Source organism: Rhipicephalus microplus, chromosome 4, assembly GCF_043290135.1.
Source record: "Rhipicephalus microplus isolate Deutch F79 chromosome 4, USDA_Rmic, whole genome shotgun sequence".
Classification (NCBI taxonomy): domain Eukaryota; kingdom Metazoa; phylum Arthropoda; class Arachnida; order Ixodida; family Ixodidae; genus Rhipicephalus; species Rhipicephalus microplus.
In genome coordinates this window covers 221,504,479-221,525,650 of record NC_134703.1, presented here as the reverse complement: position 1 = coordinate 221,525,650, position 21,172 = coordinate 221,504,479, and the positions used below count along the sequence as shown (strand labels likewise).

General features: G+C 45.4%; 1 protein-coding gene across 1 annotated transcript in view; it reads left to right on the top strand.

Moving 5' to 3' along the window:
• The window catches only part of hh (hedgehog signaling protein), a 273,984-nt gene extending 257,491 nt beyond the window's left edge, over positions 1 to 16,493 (top strand). Inside the window, exons 2-3 of the mRNA XM_037423597.2 lie at positions 4,878 to 5,139; positions 11,888 to 16,493. Of these exons, the coding sequence (XP_037279494.1) occupies positions 4,878 to 5,139; positions 11,888 to 12,534 (909 nt within the window). The 3' untranslated portion in view covers positions 12,535 to 16,493. The remainder of the gene's footprint in view (positions 1 to 4,877; positions 5,140 to 11,887) is intronic.
• The last annotated feature ends 4,679 nt before the right edge of the window (positions 16,494 to 21,172 follow it).

The window sequence follows — 21,172 nt, the reverse complement described above, 5'->3', positions numbered from 1 at the left end:
TCACCAGACTGAGTACCGTGGTGGGCTGCTGGCAAATTCCGCAGAGCACATCCGGCACTTAAGCGATGTTCAAATCTGAGAAAGCCGGGTAATTACGTGATATCAACCACGCGACACGCGTAGAGTGGCGCCGCGAAAGAGGGGGTGATAAGGAAGGATGGAGACAGTGCGGCGAGTGTGTCATTGCGACGATAAATGAGCACCGCTACTTTCTTACATCACGGGGCTTTCATACAGCGAGAAGAGGGGGGGGGGGAGAGGAAGCCGGAGCAAAGTTTGCAACGCCATCTCCCAGGCTCCTAGCGAGGCAGAACATTATAGGGCAGCGGATCATTCCGGCGTTCGCTCACTAAAGTATTCTTGCACCGTGGCCCTGGTACATTGAAATGCTATGCCGCTCCTTTCGGTAATTTTTTCGCCGTGTCCGCGTTACAACCAATTAATATAACAGGCTGCCCTGTTTCGCACACTCTCTCTTGCTCTTTGTTCATGGTCCGTGATGTTGTTCAGACTCTGTTACAATAATAAACCAACTATCCTACCAACGCACTTTATCCGATGAGTTTAGTCAATGGCAGTCTCTTAAAATTCAAATCACCAAAGCTAAACCAATCGCCATCATTGGGCAGCTACAGTTCTTATTGGTCTCTTATGTCACTGTTCACTCCCTTGCTGCACATATGTCAAGGAGACAATCATCTTATTCGGAATGTCTCTGTATTTTGCCTTGATGAAAACTATACGGATCCGAAAGAGCGCGTCAAGGTCCGAGACTATACCACTTCTTATGTGGAACGCAAAGAGACCACAACAGAGCACCGGGAGTCCCTGTGTACTTGTGTGTAGACAGGGACTCCCGGTTCTTGAAACACAATTGGTCGAAACACAATTTATCGAAACACAATTGGTGGTATCCTAATCGTCAATTGCTTTCTCCACAAATCACTCGTTCCTGAGTTTCTGTTCTCTCAATTCTCACTGTATACACAGCAAGGACTGCAATGAAGCGCGCCATTCTTGCAGTAACTGATGAGAGTCGTTGTCTTTGTCGTGCACCTTTGTGGGGTTTTGTGCGCTTTGGTGGGAAAAAGTATTCTTAGAACGAGATTGTACAATTGACAATGTTGTCAGAGTATATGTGAACTGCTTTAGCACAATACGACAAAGAAAAAGTGGCCTAGGAGACAACAGGACAGAGAACTATGTTGGTCGGCTCCGCCTCTTCTTCTTTACCGTAATGCGCCATACCAGTGCAAGTACGACGAACCATCTCGCTTCAACACTTGTTGACTTCGAGGATCGTGCAGGCTTTTCTTTCTCGCGAAGTCTTCATCTCAGCTGTTATCTACTTAGACTCACATATCAAAGTAGTTTTTTGAACATAATAAGGACTAGGTATGTGCAGGTGATTTGAAATTATGCACCAAAATGAAGTCTTGTAAAATTCCCTCTTCTAGAAAATTAGCTTCTATTTTAAATTTTACTCCTCTTAAAGATGAATGAGCAAGATAAAATAAAATTATTTATATGCAATGGTAGCCTTCAACACAGCGTTTGCTTTACTACGGTCGAATACTTGCATATAGTCCGGTATACTGAGAGTGTTGGAGCATTGCTCTGTAAATCAAATCAAGTTTAACGGCACTATAATTGACGATCCCCAAACTATCGCGAAAAATTTCAACGACTATTTTCATAGTGTTTTTTCAACTTCTACCCTGCCTGTCTCAATTAGCATTGACGCTTCTGATTCAGATCCTAACCTCATTTCTTTCGATGGTGTCCTAAATTTACTGCTGCGATTAAAAGTTAAATCAACCCCTGGACCAGACAACATACCCAATGCATTTCTCCGGCGATATGCCGAAATATTGGCCAAGTACATTGTTGTGATCTTCCGAGCCTCAATAAGTTCAGCAAGTTTACCCATCGATTGGAAATTGGCACGTGTTCTGCCCTTTGTGAAAAAGGGGGACCCAGAGTGCATACCAAACTACCGTCCCATTTCTATGACTTCCGCATGTTGCAAAATGCTAGAACATATAATTGCTACTCGTATAAACAGCTTCTTAGATGATAACCACATTTTATCTCCCTTTCAGCATGGATTTAGAAAACGGTTTTCCACAGTCACCCAGTTGGTCTCAGTTATTCATCACATTGCTTCTATTTTAGAAAAAGCTGGTCAGGTCGATGTACTGTTTTTAGATTTCAGTAAAGCATTCGACCGTGTTCCCCATAACAAGCTCATCGAGAAATTGCAGAATATAGGGCTTCCAAACTACCTAGTATCCTGGGTGTCTGCTTACCTGAACGGCCGGAAACAGTATGTCGACGTCTGTGGACAGACATCACCTCATCTCCCAGTAGATTCCGGCGTACCGCAGGGTAGTGTTCTAGGTCCGCTGCTGTTTATAATTTATTGCAATGATATTGTTAATGCTATTACTGATCCGGTTAAAATAAGACTTTTTGCAGACGACTGCATTATTTTCACAGATGTACAATCGCCAGATGACCAGGTTGCTCTCGACACTGCCCTTAACAATAGTCTTTCGTGGTGTAACAAATGGGGCATGGTGCTCAATTTCGATAAATCTGTTTGCCTTCGAATTACTAACAAGAAAAATCCCCTTCAGTTTACTTATTCCTCCAAAAGCCAACCCTTAAAAGAAGTCAGTCAATACAAATACCTAGGTATAACGATAACGAATAAGTTGTCCTGGAATGCACACATTGCCGATGTTTCGTCATCGGCTTTCCGTAAACTGTGTCTTTTAAGGCACAAACTCAGAGACGCCCCGTCGCAAGTGAAACTATTAGCTTATAACACTTTAATACGTCCAAAGCTTGAATACGCTTGTATTGTATGGGATCCGCATACTAAGTCTAACATATATTCCCTCGAAAAGATTCAAAGACGAGCAGTGCGTTTTATTTACTCAAAGTATGGTCGTGGTACATCAGTTACGGAACTAATGCGAGATAATGGAATCCAGACGCTACAATCGCGGCGCCAGCTTCTCCGTCTAAAATTCTTGGACTCACTAATTAACAATAAACTTGGGCTAGACCCATCACATTACGTTACCCCAGTTTCGACCAGGCAAACTCGTCATTCTCATGTCCGATCCTTAACTCCGTATTTTGCGAGGACAGATTTATTTAAGTTTTCCTTTTTTCCGAGAACTGTAACAGAATGGAATAACTTGCCTTCTGATTTCCTCCAAACCTTCGATCTTGACGAACCCAATGTTTAATTCTGTGAATCTTGACCCCCCCCCCTCCCAATATTGCTTGATTTTTTTCATGTTTCTCTTCTACTCGCTCTTCTCCTACACAGATGTATTTTAGTCAAGCTGTGTTACTCATGTACTGATCGCGTGCTTTCTTTGTTTTGATGTTTTTCTTCTACTCGCTCTCCTCTTACACAGATGTATTTTAGTGAAGCTGTGTCACTCATGTACTGATATTGTGTTTGTGTTTGTGCCCCTCCTGCTTGGGCCTTTTTGGCCTGCAGTATTCCACAAATAAAATAAATAAAATATGTGAGAACACCGGGGCTTGGAAGAAACATTTTCCTGTGAGACATCTTGGCTGGGTGTATTGCTGTTTGCAGTGCACCCGTCCGTTCCACAATTTAATAGACAGACAATTCATCGTTATATAATGCACCATTCCCACCACTCACCCCGAAATGCATCAGCGACAGCACCAAGCCCAAAGAATACTTCCCCACCAATTATCACAGCTGGAGGATAGCAAAAAACCAAGTTTCATCACAAATGCTATCCAGCTTCCGGCTCACTTCTCATGGCATCCTGCCTTTGAAGTTATGATCTCGCCTCGTACCTCCATCTATGACCACATTGCTCTAAGTTGTACCTGTTTGTGGTGCTACTGACATGCAGGCAGGATATACATTGGGCACAAATCTTTTGAAACGGATCACGCACGATGAGGCACGCATAAACGCTCACCGTAAACATTCATATCGAACATCGGCGATTCGTTACTGCCGTGTCTCACGCACCCTTATAGGTCATTCCTCGAAGCAAACCTCTATTTGCTATCTAATGATTTGAAGCACTTTGCAGCCCGAGAATGGTCACACATCAAGTTATCTTCACAGTATTATAAAGTGCACATTATAAACACTGCACTATCAGCCTTCTCGCACATCCAATAGATTTCGGCACTGATCTTAAGCTTAGAAACTTTGTTTTAGAATACATTGTCATGTGCGCTCGAGTCCACAAGCCAATTTTAGTCATAGACACATATATCGTATATGACTAAATGCTAAATAATTTAGCATCCTCTCTGAAGGAGCTGAGTGACAGCCGTGATGAAAGGCTTCCCAGCTCATGGCCCAAACCCAACTCAGCCTGAAACTCTGGGCCACATGTGTCGCCGAGGCACCTAGAGAGGCCCGAAGTACGCCCCCCCCCCTCCTGAGTCCGAGCCTGAGCCTTTAGTTTAAACAAGCGTACAAAAATACATGACTGAGGAGGAGAGAAAAAAGCCAAAAAGCCGCACAGTCGCGTCTGGACGCAGCTTCCTTCCCCCCTGAATACATCACTATTTCTCTCGTCATCATTCATGCTGTTCACGGTGTCAGTAAAGCCTTTTCTTCATCTTTTGTTAGCTCGTATTTTGCAGTGAGGAAGGCGCACTGCGCCACCAAAAATAACGACTGACAAAAGTATAACACAAACTTCATCGTGAAGGTGAATTCTTTTTGATATGCTGAGGACTCCGCAATAAACATTCAGTTGGCAGTCTGACTTGATCGAGCCATTATTAAGTTCAGCGTAATAATGAACAGAGAGTCTCTGAAGAGCATACGGGCTTATTGCGTTTTTCCTTTTGTGCAGAGATGCAAGAGCAAGCTCAACACACTGGCCGTGTCCGTGATGAACCAGTGGCCAGGTGTGCGGTTGCGAGTAACAGAGGGCTGGGATGAAGAAGGCCACCACGCACCCCACTCTTTACACTACGAAGGGCGCGCCGTGGACGTGACAACCAGCGACCGCGAGCGCTCCAAGTATGGCATGCTAGCGCGCCTGGCCGTGGAGGCAGGCTTCGACTGGGTCTACTATGAGTCGCGCACCCACATACATCTTTCTGTGAAGTCAGGTAAATTCCTTGTTTAGCAGCAATCATGCTACCTATAACGGCAGCGCATATACAACCGACACTGAGGAGTAGTACACGCAAACAGCGCAAAGTATAAACTACGAAAACTTTATTGAAGTACTCAAAGGTGCAGCCACGTCCATGTGAGAGCGCGTGAGCAGCGGGCTCTGTTGTGTGGGGTGACACCCGGCAGAAGTTGAGGGATATGACATGCTGGGTCCCGGAGCATGCGCGGCCGCGAAGTTATGCTTTCCTCAAGTGCGAACGTTGAAAGTCGCGTTTAATTAATCGAAGATGCTCGCTCCCTCGTGGCACTTTCGGCATCTTGTCAAGACGCGTCTTCTTGGAACGTCATACGCCAGATAAAAAAATTGGCGCGAATATGCATGTTCTGCAAATGTCGAAAGACGATAGTCTTGCGTCTAAGGAGGGGGATCAAAACGTTTATTTGATGTTTTACGCAAGAAAATTGGGGAACGGTATTCTGGAGGCGCTGCGTTAGAGTGACTCGAGCGTGTAGCGGAGGTGAATGAGCGCATCGAGGCGCGTTAGACACGAGCGTCATCTGGCAGTTATCTTCGAGAACGGAGGCGTGCGCACCCATGGAGAAGGATGCGCGGCAGTTTCGGAGGTGATAAGGTGTGTGGAACGCAAAGCGGCGGGCAGGTGCCACCACCGTGACGTCACAGAAAAGCGTTGGAAGCACTTCCCTTTTTGAGCATCGCGTTTCACTGTAAGCGCAGCGCGATAAACGCTACAGTCCTTAGAGTTACTTGTGTGTGCCTCTTCTAGTATAAAGGCCGACGTACAAAACATTGACGTGTTGTTATGGCGCCTCAGATATGCGCACCACTTGCTTTTCAATAGACAATCGCACAACCTTGAGCTATATTGGTAGGCGCTGCGTATAGGGTTGGCTGATTGGTGCCGTTTGAGAGAGAGAGAGATAAGTTTATTTACAGAAAGGCAGAGAGGTCGGCCTGAGCGATAGCTTGCTCTAGCCTGCTACTCTACACTGGGGGAAGGGAAAGAAGAAAAGAAAGATTAATGGATGACGACGATGAGATAGAGAGGTGAGTATGTAGTGTTCTTTCTAGCTGCGACACAATTTATAGCCGTACATATAGTCCAATTGTTTCCAAAAAGGTTATATTTGCTCTTGTGGCCGCAGTTGCACTGTTGGTGTCTGGCCAAAAAACCCAACATGGTCTCATCAGTTAATGACCTACTGCGATATAGTTCAGTAAAAGAAATCAGTGTTTGTCGCCCACGTGCGTATGCTGGGCAGACACAAAATATGTGCTCAATCGTTTCTGGCACATCACAGTGTTCACAATTAGGACCGCTGTCACTGCAACTGATGATATGTGCGTAACGTCTTTTGTACGCCACACCAAGAGGAATGCGGTGGATCATACTTGTGAGTTGTCGTTTCAATTTAGGGGGCATGTGGAAACTCATTTCCGGGTCCCATTTGAGAAGTCGCTGGTGTCGCTGTTCTGGTTTGGTGCAGTGCTGAAGTGTGTAGCTGCGCATCACGCAGCGAAGCAGGGCGTTCGTGTCAGCTCGTCAAAACGCAATGCGTACTTCAGGGGCACTGCTTAAGGCATTTTTAGCTTCACCGTGAGCGGGAATATAGTGGAAAGTGATAAGAAGGCCATTTGTTGAAGTAACCTGAATAGGTTTTGTGATTACTTTTGCCAAGCTGTAATACGGACCTTGCTTCATGATACAATAATGGTTTGCAAAGCGGGTTTGGCATCACAGAAAATCGTGCAGACTCGAGGTCACTCTCCAGAAATAAATTTTATTGCCTCCCGGATAGCGACAAGCTTAGTGGCAGTTGATGTGGTTTAATGGTCTACTTTGAATTGTCGAGCGATATCCATGTCCGGGATGACAAAGGCTGTGGCGGAGTTGTTTAGCGTGGTGGATCCGTCGGTGTACATGTGCAGAGAATCACTGTACGTTGTATAAATGTGATATAGGGTCAGTTGTCTGAGGCCAACAGAAGAAATGAGCGACTTCTTTGTAATTCCATGTATCGTAAAACAAACAGGTGGTGTAGGCAGGACCCAAGGATGCACTACAGAGGCCTTTGGCGCGGAGAACCTTGATGGTATAATAATCTCATGCCGCGATATTACTCTTCAGAAACTGCAATCTGTGTGAGTGGCCGGTAGTACTGACAGTGGGTGCTGTCTGTGTCAGCTCAGTAATTGGAGGTGAACTCTAAGTGGCTCGCAGAGCGTGTATACAATGAAGGGACAAGCCTGAGCCTCTGCGATTGTCCCATTTGTGGAAGTACAGCGCGGTAGACCCAAGCATCTTCGTAAGCATTGAGCTTGAACACTCTCTACCGTCTTTACACAACTACGTCTCATATTGGAGAGCACCGGCATGCTGTATCGAATGTATCCCACAAATAGAGCATTGTACAATTGAAGTAGCGATGATTCTGATGGGCCCCGTCTTGCTCCTGCTACGTGGCGAAGAACGCGAGCAAAGCTCTTCAATTTAGACTTAAGTACTGCGACATGCCTCGTCCACGATAGATCTCTGTGTACGAAAACCCCAAGGAACTTGTGGTGCGTTACAGCAGGTATCACTGTCCCATTATTAAATATCGGGTATTGTGACTTATGCTTGCGCATGAACGCAAGCACTGCGCATTTGTCGATTGAAAGAGTGAGCCCCTGACGTCATAGATATTTGTATGTGATCGTCACTGCACGCTGTAGTCGAACTCGCAATTGCGGACGGGTAGTTCCGGATGCGCATATGCATATGTCATCAGCGTATGCACTGATCTTCACCGTGCTGTGAGGTTCTGCTGCTGGGCCGATCATTGTGACATTGAATAGGATCGAGCTGAGAACTTCTCCTTGAGGAACACCACGATAAACCTTATACCGATTGGTGTCTCCGTGATTTGTCGTCATGTAAATGGTGCGGTTCCTAAGGTAGCTAAAAATCCAAGCAAACAGTCGTCCACCGATGTCCAAATCTTCCAGTGCGTCAAGGATCGCATAATGCAGATATTATTGTAGGCAAGCTAAATGTCTAGGAAGACCGCCGCCACTAGTCTGCGTTGGCTTCTTTCCTCTTCAACGCTGGTGATCAAGCCGACTACACCTTCAATGGCAGATCAGACTCTTCTGAACCGTTCATAAATGCAAGAAAGGAATTGTTGCTTTCTAGAAGCCACTCAAATCTTGACAGTACCATTCATTCCATTACTTTCCCAACGCAGCTGCCTAAGGCGATTGGTCTGTAGGAGGAAAGTGCATAAGGACACTTCCCCGGCTTAAGCAATGCAATGATGCGACTGCATTTCCAATTAGCTTGGAATTCTCCTAACTCCCATGAGGTGTTATATTGAGATAACAGGATACGTCGTGCTTCTGTATTCAGATGATTGAGTGCAGCATACGTGATTCCGTCAGGTCCTGGTGCCGATGACTGGCGGAAGGCAGAATTTGCTGCATCAAGCTCATGCATTGTAAAACGTACATCAAGGCGCTTGTCAGACGATGGAGGCGCAATGGTAGTAAGAGGCTCATCAGTGGCAAAACCATCAGTGGTGTCCACAATGACGCTACAGTAGTCACTGGTTATCTCATCTTCAGTCCGCCCCTGATGTAGAGCAACAGCTTGAAATGGTTGACGTTGTTGGGGAGTTGTCTGCAAACTTCGTACCACCCGCCAAATCTTAGATAGTGGTTGCCTGGGGTCCAGAGATCCACAGAATTTTCTCCAACGTTGCCTGTCAATCTCATGAAGATGCCGAAGAATATGTCGTTAAGCTCGACGACAGGCGGAAAGGTCTGAAGGCGACTTCATTCTTCTGTATCGGCGTTCGGCACGGCGATTGATTGCACGAAGGACCTCGTATTTGGAGTCAACTGCTCATCTCTGCATCGGTAGGCTCACCCGTTTGGTTGCGTCACGCAGTGAAGAAGCACTAGTGTTCTCTACCTCGGATGGATCAGTCGTGTGCTCACGGCCAGACTTGACAGATGCCTTGAACAGTGCCCAGTCGGTTTGACGGATGTAGCGGGTGTGCGTGTGGCGAAACCACCTGAACTGAACATAGGTTGGAAGGTGGTCACTGCCGCGAGTGTCCAAATCTGGCACCAACATGCGGAAAACAGAAGGCTTCTGGAAATGAAACAGAGGTCGAGGCAGCTACTGTAGGACGTGCCGCGAACAAATGTAGGTAATCCGTCGTTGAGTGCGCTTAGTGCATAGTTGCATATAATATTGGCCAAATCCCCTCCGCGAGAATTCGTTGTAGTTATTGTAGTTACAACAGAGAGGATGATATGCATTAAAATCGCCAATCACAACGTGTTGCCATTGTGCTGCTTGAAGAATTGTCCCCAGGTAGAAGCAGTCGATCCGTGTGCTTGGGTGTATGTATCCTCCTATTACTAAGAATGTCCGCTTTTTATGTGTTATAGTCAGGCTCACGTAATCATTGCTGGTATGCGACGCGACTTCATGTCTCAAGAACGTCAAATTACAGCGTATACAAACGAGAACTTTGCTGGTGCGTTGATCATTGCGAGACCAAATCTGGATATATCCAGATATACGAAAAGTTGAAACCATATTTTGTTCACATATTGCAATAACAGGAAATTGATATTTAAAAACCCATTGTCTGAAGTTTGACAGACGGCCACGTAGGCCACGAGCATTCCATTGCATAACAAGTGACTGGCGCATGCGTTCTTCGAACATGAATGCCATGTTCACTTACTCAAGACCCAGTAGAAGAGGCTCCAAAAGCTCAAGTAGCTGCACAGCCGCCTTAGCAGCTTGAGTGAATAGACTGCTGAGGATCTTACGCATCGAACCCATCAAATTTTTTAGCATAGCCTTGACATCTGCCTTGTCCATCTTCTTGTTTTCTTCATCGGGGGTAGGGGCACTATGTGATGATTGCGCTACCGTAGCTCTTGACGGTAGTGAAGGCCACGGAGTCTCCGACGTGATGAGAGCCAATGACTGGTTACATTGTACTTGCGTGGACTGTCTTGGCATTTGAGCATCTGTGTAGTGCCGTTTGAAGTATCCTCAAGGGCGGACAAACAGACAATTGTACAGACAGACAGACAGACAGACAGACAGACCAAAAGGTTTCCGTCAAAGATCCCCACGAAACACTATCGTCTTTAAAAGACACTCGTCAGCATGGCTTTAACGACGCTGAATGACGCTCTCACGCCTAAATGAAGATGTTTGGCTTTGTAGACGTCAGCAGCGCAGTTCTCTAAATTCGAGTCTTTCTCACTGGCGACACGGGGTAAGGGGGAGGGGGTTACCACCTCTGTTGCTGAGTTTGTAGAGCATCGGAAGCGTTATTCGTTGGTTGAAGGTTAGGTCCCTGGCTACGACAAGTTATCTTTTCGTTGACTTGTCTTTTTTCACACTTGCATTACTATTACTGCTAATAATATATCCTATACTTTTATGCGCTTTTGTGTGTTAGTTCTCACCGATAACGTTGCTGCATCGTAGTGAGGTTTATTACAGTGTTAGAGAAGCTGACTTAACGCTCGAACTACAGTTGTTAACCCTACAAGGCACCTCTAATACTAGACTACATTTATTTATTTATTTATTTATTTATTTGTTTAGGAATACTGAAACTCTCTCTCAGACATTTAGCAAAAATGAGGTAGAGGTTGCTGAAGTTCGGCAAAAAGGTAATAAAACAAATATTGTAAGTAAAGGCTCCCGAAAACAAAAACAAAAATATCCATTATTATGAACAAAGAGGCGTCACGACATATAATTAAAAGCTGCACTAAATTAATACATAATCACTACTGGAGGATATTCACGCCAGTCATTTCGATAAACAAGCTTTATCACTTGTAATGACGCTTAGATAATCACTACTGGAGTTACGCAGATGAAAAGGTCTGAGAGATACACGTAAAACTACATCGGTAGTAAGATTAGTCAAAGTGGTTATTGTGCTCGGTAAAAACAAGTACTTAGAGGTGTTGACTCAGGGGGGGGGAGGAAACGGGTTACTGAAAAGGCGCGCCTCCTCTGCCTTGTAGTACGGTATGCTGAGGAGTAAAGTGATACGCCTAAATTAAAATGTCGTTCATAACTGAAAAAAAAAGTTTCAAACTGCAAGCTTTATTTTTGCGTATGCATGGCTATCGTGATTCGCGCTAATAAAGATGGTATAAAATTATGGCTGAATCCTAAACATAAATTCAATTGTTCTCTAGAGTTTTTCCACTTCGTTTTAAGTGTGAAAACGCCAAATTATGGATGTACAATCTAGTGTGGATGAAACAAAACGCAATTAAACGAACGGCGGGAGTAGAGATCTTGAGATTCCGGCGTAGTTGAAACCGGTAATTTATTTATTTACCATACCTTACAGGCTCTCGTTAGAGCATAGAGTAAGGGGGGCTTACAGAAAAAAAATTAAAAAAATGAGAACGTATACAGTTCAAATATACAAATAAATGCAACATAACAGCGACACTAATTATTTATTTAACGTACCTTACATCCTCTCGTTAGAGCATAGAGTAAAGGGGGCTTACAGAAAAAAAGAAAGAAAAAAAACCATTGCAAAAGAAAGAAAAAAGCCAACTACTTGACCTTATTGCAATACTGCAGTGCGTATACGTTTTTTTTTCAGTTAAAGCTTTGCGAAATCTGGAAAAAGGCCAAGGTAGTGCCTTGCAGCTAAAACGTACTTTTCCCCTCGCAGAGTCTTATGGGTCAGCGCGCACTGGAGGCTGCTTCCACGGCGACAGCCTTGTGCAGACGACGGCGGGAACCAAGCGACTGGCCGATGTGCTGCTGGGCGAACACATTCTGGCGCTGGGTGCCGATGGCCGGACGCCGGTGTATAGCGAAGTGATCGCCTTCTTGGACCGGCAGCCCGATGCTGAGCGCGTGTTTTATTCTATCGTCACCGAATGCGGACTCCACCTAACGCTAACACCAGGCCACCTGGTCTACTACGCGGATGCCGGCCGGGACGTGTTGCCGACGTTTGCAGCGCGCATCAGACCCGGCGGTTTCGTGCTTGGCCAAGAGAATAGCACACAACTCCCAACAAGGACTATGCGGACTCTGCGTGTGCGAGACGTGCGCGCTGTGTGGTTATCGGGTGTATATGCACCGCTTACAAGAGAGGGAACTGTGATAGTGGATGGTGTGGCAGCATCCTGCTACGCGGGTGTGCAAAACCAGGCGCTGGCGCACTGGGCTTTCGCACCGCTACGCTTGTGGCGCAGCCTCGTGGCATCCTCAGAACCTGCAGCGTGCAGCTGTGAGGGAGTGCACTGGTACGCGGACGTCCTGTATCGACTCTTCTACCGACTGCTGCCGAGTGCCTACCTCTTGGAGTGAAGCACCGTGTTAACTTATTTCCGTGACAGGCCTTGTACTTTGCGCTCGGCGAGTGCGGCGTCATTCCGCGACTTCGGAAGTGTGTCTTTTGACTGTGCCTCTTGCCCGCACCGCATTACTAAGGGTTGCAGAAGACGTCAACCTTTCCATTATAAGAATGCATTTTCATTAGCATAATGTTTTGAAAGTGTAGAGATGTTCGAGGGTCCCATCGCGTCGGGGGAGACCTCCGAAAAGAGGTCGCAACGATGAATGCATCGGAAGGACCGACAACAAGCTAGACTCCGTAGGAATTGCCGTAACGGAAATTTTCCCCCCTTATTTGAATATGACTTAGGAATTGCATACAAAAGCACAAAAACCATTTTTTGTGGCTCAGAACTGCGTGCATTGGCGTTGTTGTACTACGTAGACTGTGGAGGTTACGCCGATTTGCTCCTATAAGGAGCCGGTACATCATACCAGCTTGATTCTGCTTTATCAGAAGCTTGCTAAGGTTGAGGTTTAGGCTTGTTTGTTCATGCTTAAAATAGAAAATATGCAGCACAATATTCAGGCAGGACGCACAAGAAGGCACGACGAAAGTGCGGACTGCCAATTTATATAAGTGTACATTTACAGTAACAAAAAATAAAAAAAATATTGACATGATTTGGTGCCCCTATTTCTTCGATATACGTCACCACTGGGCCTCACAAAGGCATGCTATACATATCACATACGGTTGAAAAAATGAATATCTTCTTGTGAGAAATAGCATGCTCCCACAGGCTTGACACGCTCAATTTCTGCTCGTTTAGGTATTTTTTGTTCTTGTTATTTTTGTTGCTATTTGCTACAATTATTTTGTAAAACATTGGCTTCCAGCCAGAATTTTTTCAATGGAAGCCTCGATGGCCTATGATTGCTCTATTTACGTTGTTTTGATGTTCCTTTAGTCACTCATTGTTTTCCTATATATTTTATGTTATGCCTTAACCGGTAACTGCAAGGTATTGCAGTTGTTTCATTTTTCTCTTCTGTTTGCTTCCATTTCCCTCCAGTCACGCCTTATGTTAGCCTTTATCTTTTCAAGAAATGATTTTGCTACCAATGAGTTCAATGCTCTGCATCCTGAAAGGCTGCGTTTCGTCAAGTGAAAACATGATTTGGTGAACTATTTCGTGAAGCACACTTCCCTTCAGTCGATTTGTTATAAGCTACAAATGTTTATAGTCAAATTAAAAAAGCACCGCGTGGCTCGTGTCGCACAGAAAACTCGATCTTTAGAAAAAGAAGGTTTTAGATATAAAACATTGATATAAATTTCTACCAACAACTGGAAATTTAGTACAAGTGGTTTTAAACCTATTGTACTAACTTTAAAGTCTGTGTGGACCGAATAAAAGCTTGTAAAAGAATCCATTGCAGTGACGTGCTTCACGAATGCCTTAAGCGGATCATAAGCTTATTTCACGACAGACATTTTTAACAAAAAGATAGACCGTCATCAGGTGCCACGGTATTCGAAGAATGCACTGGCATTCATTGCGGGATAAGTTCTTGAAAAGATAAACGTTGTTGAAAGAGATAGGCATAAGGAAAGTGATCCAAACAAGAGAGAAAAAAACCTGTGATTCCTTGCATTCGCCTGTTAACCTTTAAACTAGAGAAAAAGAAAGGAAAGCATTCCTGTGTAGGAGTCGTATTGAATGTGCATATAAAATTATGCACAATGTGTCTCAATGTAAACGAAAAAGGAATGTAGCCAAATTTGTGTTCTATAAACTGGTTTTTGAACTGCTTTAAAGGTGTTACACGTTCGATCCTATTGTCCTGTAAATGAGATATATAAGGAAAGAGGAAGATGTCCTAATAAGCCACAGAAAGAGCAATGAATCGACGTACATGGAGCAAAGAGTGGCCACCCAGGCTTTCATTGCAGGGATTGTGTTTGCAAGCCAATCTTTTCCGAAGTAATAGTAATGGCAAGAAACAAAACACTACGACTAGAGAGATATTGACGCAGTATAATTAGAACGTATCGTGACTAACCTTGTGAGCGTGCCACCTCTAACCCTTTCACAAAAAGAAAGTTTATTGCTTCTCGGCCTTTTGCGAAGATCACAGGGTTTTAATTTTCATCAAAGTGTTGTTCTTAGTTTGAAATCCAACTGTTTAGTCTATGTTACCTGCTTTTATCATATACAGATCTATCGCTGTTCTAGTTTAGTTCGATTCATGTTTAGATGCTATTGGGATGCAAGATATCAAGCTTATTTTTGTGAAGGAGCGGATGCTTCAACTTTGCCCCGGATTGACCCAGTGTAGCACAAAAATTATTTTTTTAACCGTGTGTGATATGTATAGCACTTGTTTGTGGCCGTCAGAGGTGCTTTATGTCGACGAGAGATAGTGACACCAAAAAATGTTTTGTACGTCTAGGTATAATGTGCCCACATGTTGAAAAGTTAAATCAGTCAAGAGTGAGCATTCTTTTTGTTGTGTGTACTTTCAGAATATTGCACTGCTGTTTTTCTGTAGAAGAGGTTAATTATTAATCTTCTAACTGACACAAGAGACGAGGACGAGCGTCCTCGTCTTTTGTGTTAGTGTGCGGAAGTTTTTGCCCTGAGAAGATTAATAATGGATTACCAATTAGCGCAATCCTACACTTTACGAAAGAGGTTGGCACTGAAAAGAGGAAATCAAAAACTCATGCCGAGTGATAGCGTGGACGCGTCTTCCACTACTGCTGATGTGGATTTGCAGCAAATCACAGAACTTCAGTGACCTATGTTTCACAAACTCAAGCATCGCATCTTCCTCGGCCTATAACCGTACGAGATCATTGGCTTTGGGGATTTATTGATTGATATGTGAGGTTTAACGTCCCAAAACCACCATGTGATTACAAGAGATGCCGTAATAGAGTACTACTCCTCAAACTTCGACCACCTGGCGTTCTTTAAAATGCACCTAAATCTGAGCACATGGGCCTACAGCATTTTCGCCTCCATCATGAATGCAACCGCCACAGCCAGGATTTGATATGTTGACCTGCGTGTCAGCAGCCGAGCACCTTAGCCATTAGAATCCCCATGGTGGGACATCGGCTCAGGAGAATTCCGGTACAAAGGTTTTTCGGCGTTTTTCACGCTACCCTTCCATAATTGGACACCCTGATCGAAAATATCTCTACTCAACTAATGAAAACATAATCCATGAAGGTTAGTGTGTCAGTCTCTTTGTCAAAATCATGGCAACCTCAAATGCCTTGTCACCCCAGCAGTTATCTTTCTTACCAGATGAACCTGAAACAGAAAGAACACTTTTGGGAAAAAATATCCTTTTGTAGTGTGCAGGGAACATTTCAGAAAGAAGAGAGAAAGAAGCCACTCTTTTTCAGAAAGTATATCTTTACTTTTCTTATTAATTTACTAAATATTACAAAAGTGAGTAAATTAACAATAAAAGAAATACTTGGAAAGACAGGCAGGCCTCAGCCTCCAACTACTAATATACTACGAAATGTACCTCTACTCCAGAATTACACGGTGTTTAAAACGCCCATGCTCAGCTTTTGATTGGTGTTATGGACAGAATTCAGAGAGAGAGAATTAAGTTGATCAAAAGGCAGGCAGGTTTACCAGAGTTGTTCTCCAGTATGTCTGTTTCTACAATAACCTTCTTCTGAGAACATGCAGCTAACACCAAGAGACATGTATTGATTCATCATAAGTTATTAGCGGATACTGTTATGATTGAAAAATGTTGGAAAGTGAACGATATTTGCTTTTTGTCTGTTCTAGTCATTCGCAGATGCAGAATACCATGTACATTTAACACTTTCTTTTGCGCCACATTGTGCTCCATAGCTCTTGCCTGATACTCAGCAGTACCCTTTGGAAGAGTCACTGTTGGGACACCTCGATCTGTCAAAGCATGTTGTCTAGCAATAAAGTTCTACTACTTGACAACAGCTCATTACAAAAAAGAAGAAGCGGTCAAGCTCACCGACACAAGAGGACATAGCGCTGACCTCGAACTGACCGTTACTAGCATATTGCCTCAAATACGTATCTGTGCGCCTAGTGTGGTGCCAGAATTTTCTCGATTGGGAGGCACTGTCACTGATCCCACATATGAGGCAAGCAATCTCTGGGCTAATAACACGGGCTGAAGTGTGAGCCCCCGAGGTGCACCACGAAAGCACGGGCAATTTAGCTTTGGTCCTATTTGGCACGCAAGTGAACGCCGCCTGTGATCCAAAAAATGAATCATAGCCGAGAGTTGATAACCAACCAAAAATATATTCTTAACTACAGAAGTTCAAAAACACACTAATATGCACTCTCGGCAATACCACAATACAAGTGTGAATACTTGAGCAAGTTGGTAGGACATAACTGAATATACGAACAGCGCAACCTAAAAGTAGGTACAGTGTAACTACAGAAGCAAAGAAATAGGGAAAGGAAAGAGTCCTCAAAGCAACGCGCTATACAACACAATTGAATACACTCAAAACAGCGGGTACAAACAACAAGACGCGCTTCAATGCACTCTCATGCGTTAACTAAACAAGACACTTATAGACTAAAATATTCGTCAAACAAGTTCAGTACAAAGTTCTTGGAACAAAGCCGGAATGCATCTCTTCAAGGAAATACTAGCTCAAATTCCGGAACTTGTTATCGTTCCTCTGCTCTCGAAGTTTCTCTTCCAGGGAACCTCGCGTCCTGAAATGTTCTCACTGCAATCACCAAAGTTTTTCGCCGGTAACACATCGGCTTCTCAAGCGCTGCGGCTGCAGAACGTGGCTTCGACCACTGGTAGTAAACTCACGCCTTTATATTCGAACCATTTCTTAGCGAACTTTGGCGACTTTGAATCTATCTATCTATCTATCTATCTATCTATCTATCTATCTATCTATCTATCTACCTATCTATCTATCTATCTATCTATCTATCTATCTATCTATCTATCTATCTATCTATCTATCTATCTATCTATACGCGAACCTTTGAGTGCTCTCGTGGTCACCCACTTAACATGGCGTCAACCAAAATTAGCCTGGGACGATAAGATGGTTTGACAAATATGACGCACTGGGCAATGACGCACGGGTCTAATATGAAGCACTGGTGAATATTGTCACAATCCTGTCGCGTACTTCGTCAAGCGCTTCCCGCCAGACATCGGCACATACCCACGGGCGGGTATGTGCCACTGGTATGCCGGTATGTGCCACATTACATTGACACTCAGTATCTATCCAGGAAAGCCTAAAGCACACATGAGCAATTTGAGCGCGTGAGCGCTGAAATTGATCATGCGTGCTTCATCGGCAGCGTCAACCCGACTATCGCAAGGAGAAATTATGAGGGCCCCAGCAGGAATCGAACCCAAGCATTTTCCGTGGGAATGAATCATTTTACCACAGAGCTACGCCAGGTCTCGGAACTACTTTTCAAACAGACGCTAATTTTTGTGAAATGCCAATAGTGGTTGCAGCGCTGCCTAACGAATTTCATAAACATTACATATGTCCTCCTTTGAGACAGCCGTCATGTCGGGTGAACGTGAAATGTGGTTAATTGCATTGCACTGAAGTTGATTTGTGTAGCACTGTCTAGGGCCAGCATCCTCGCGTGCATCAGCGCTTCCTTTCACCTTCTGGTGTTGATAATACACATGTTCCAGTTGTTATAGTTGCGCAAGTGCCAACATCTGGTTATATAAACATCTGTAACTATTTAACGTATGTCTGTGCGTTCAATATTTGTACATATTGTCACGGGGTCGTGACGTGGCCGAAGACAGGAGACTTCGTGTTGGTATTTAACTGTTTATTTGGGCGAACCTGTGCCCGGTAAACGGAAAGTCAAATTACAGCAGCAGTCTCTCACAGATAGCAGTCTCGGACTGATAGCGGCGAACGGAGCGTCGGCCTTCGATCAACAACTGACAAGCGGCGAAGCGCGTCGGCATTTATACTCTTGCCGTCGAATGTTCTAGCGTTATCGCTGGCGGTGGCGTAGGTTCCAGAACAATCTGTACCGTTCGCACAGTGGGCGTGATCTTATCGAAATGATCTACTACAGTCCGGAACCTTCTAGAAAACTGCAGGCGCGGTTTGCGCTGAGAATCGTGTGGTGTTTTGGGACGATAACAAAAACTTGGGAAATGGAACGTGGCATTTCCCCCCTCTGAAAAAAAGGCATCGTCCCGATGCTTTAACTAAAGATGAAAGTACAATAACAATGCAAAAAAGTACAATGAGTAAATTACGATACAACAATAATACAAAAAACAATAGTTCAGTTTGTTAACGCGCAATAAACGGCTTGAGGCACGCGACATGGACGACTTCAGGTCGCGATCGGCGTCGTTGAGAGTTTGTGATGCCGTCGGGGACAACCTCGTAATCAAGTGGGCCGAGACGTCGAACCACCCTGTACAGTCCGAAGTACCGTCGCAGAAGCTTTTCACTTAGTCCACGTCGGCGTATCGGCGTCCACACCCAAACACGTTCACCGGGCTGGTATTCCACGAAGCGTCGTCCAAGGTTGTAACGGTGGCTGTCGGTCGTCTGCTGATTCTTGATACGGAGACGCGCAAGTTGTCGGGCTTCTTCGGCACGTTGAAGGTACTCGCTCACATCGAGGTTTTCTTCGTCGGTGACGTTGGGTAACATGGCATCGAGCGTCGTTGCCGGGCTCCTTCCGTAGACCAATTTGTATGGAGATATCTGCGTCGTCTCCTGCACCGCCGTGTTGTATGCGAAGGTCACATACGGAAGAATGGCGTCCCACGTCTTGTGTTCGACATCGACGTACATTGACAGCATGTCGGCGATCGTCTTGTTAAGCCGCTCGGTGAGGCCGTTGGTCTGTGGGTGGTACGCTGTCGTCCGGCGGTGGTTTGTTTGGCTGTATGCCAAGATCGCTTGAGTTAAGTCGGCAGTGAATGCCGTTCCTCTGTCGGTGATAAGGACCTCCGGGGCGCCATGACGTAGGACAATATTTTCGACGAAGAATTTAGCTACCTCGGATGCACTGCCTTTTGACAGGGCTTTTGTCTCGGCGTAGCGGGTGAGGTAGTCGGTAGCTACCACGATCCACTTGTTTCTGAAAGCCGACGTCGGGAACGGCCCAAGTAGGTTCATACCAATCTGCTGGAAAGGTCGGCAAGGTGGATCAATTGGCTGCAGAAGTCCCGCTGGCCTTGTCGGTGGTGTCTTGCGTCGCTGACAGTCCCGGCATGTCCTCACATAACGAGTGACGTCGGTCGTAAGACGTGGCCAGTAGTACCTTTCTTGTATCCTCGCGAGCGTGCGAGAAACACCGAGGTGCCCTGTCGTCGGATCGTCGTAAAGGGCCTCCAGGAGTTCTGGTCGCAGAGCTGAAGGCACCACAAGGAGGTACTTAGCTCGAAGCGGTGAAAAGTTTTTCTTTTGTAGAAGACCGTTTCGTAGGAAGAACGACGCAAGTGCGCGCTTGAATACCTTCGGGACTTCGGCGGTCCTGCCTTCGAGGTATTCTATTAGGGCCTTAAGTTCCGGGTCGGCCCTCTGTCGTTCAGCGAAGTCGTCGGTAGTTATTGTTCCTAAGAAGTAGTCGTCATCCGGGTCGTCGGGTAGCGGTTGGTCGACAGGCGCACGAGAGAGACAGTCGGCGTCGGAGTGTTTTTTGCCGGACTTGTAAATGACAGTAATGTCATATTCTTGAAGTCTCAGGCTCCATCGTGCGAGGCGACCTGAGGGGTCCTTCAAGGTGGCTAGCCAACACAAGGCGTGGTGGTCGCTCACAACTTTGAAGGGCCTGCCGTAAAGGTAGGGGCGAAATTTCGACGTAGCCCAGATGATGGCGAGGCACTCCTTTTCTGTTGTGGAATAATTTGCTTCTGCTTTGGATAGCGATCGGCTGGCGTAACTAATAACCCTTTCAAGTCCGTCAGCCCTCTGCACAAGAACGGTGCCAAGACCTACGCTGCTTGCGTCAGTATGTATTTCTGTCTCGGCGAATTCGTCGAAATGGGCAAGTAACGGAGGCGTCTGGAGGCGATGTTTAAGCTCCTGGAAAGCGTGTTCCTGCGGCGTTTCCCACTTAAACTCCACGTCGGCCTTGGTAAGGTTAGTGAGAGGATCGGCGATGCGGGAGAAGTTTTTCACGAACCGCCTATAATAGGCACACAGGCCCAGAAATTGGCGCACGGTTTTCTTGTCAGTGGGCGGTGGGAAGTCGGCGATGGCGGCTGTTTTCCATGGATCGGGACGAACTCCAGACTTGCTGATAACGTGCCCCAGAAACAAGAGCTCCTCATACGCAATTCTGCACTTTTCTGGCTTCAGTGTGAGTCCGGAAGTCTTGATGGCTTGAAGTACAGCTTCAAGGCGCCGAAGATGCTCGTCGAAACTCGAGGAAAACACGACGACGTCGTCCAAGTACACAAGGCAAGTCTGCCACTTAAATCCTGCCAGTACTGTATCCATAACGCGTTGAAACGTTGCAGGCGCTGAGCAAAGGCCGAAAGGCATCACCTTAAACTCGAAGAGGCCGTCCGGTGTTATAAACGCCGTCTTCTCTCGGTCTCTTTCGTCGACTTCGATTTGCCAATAGCCAGTCTTGAGGCCCATTGACGAAAAGTACTT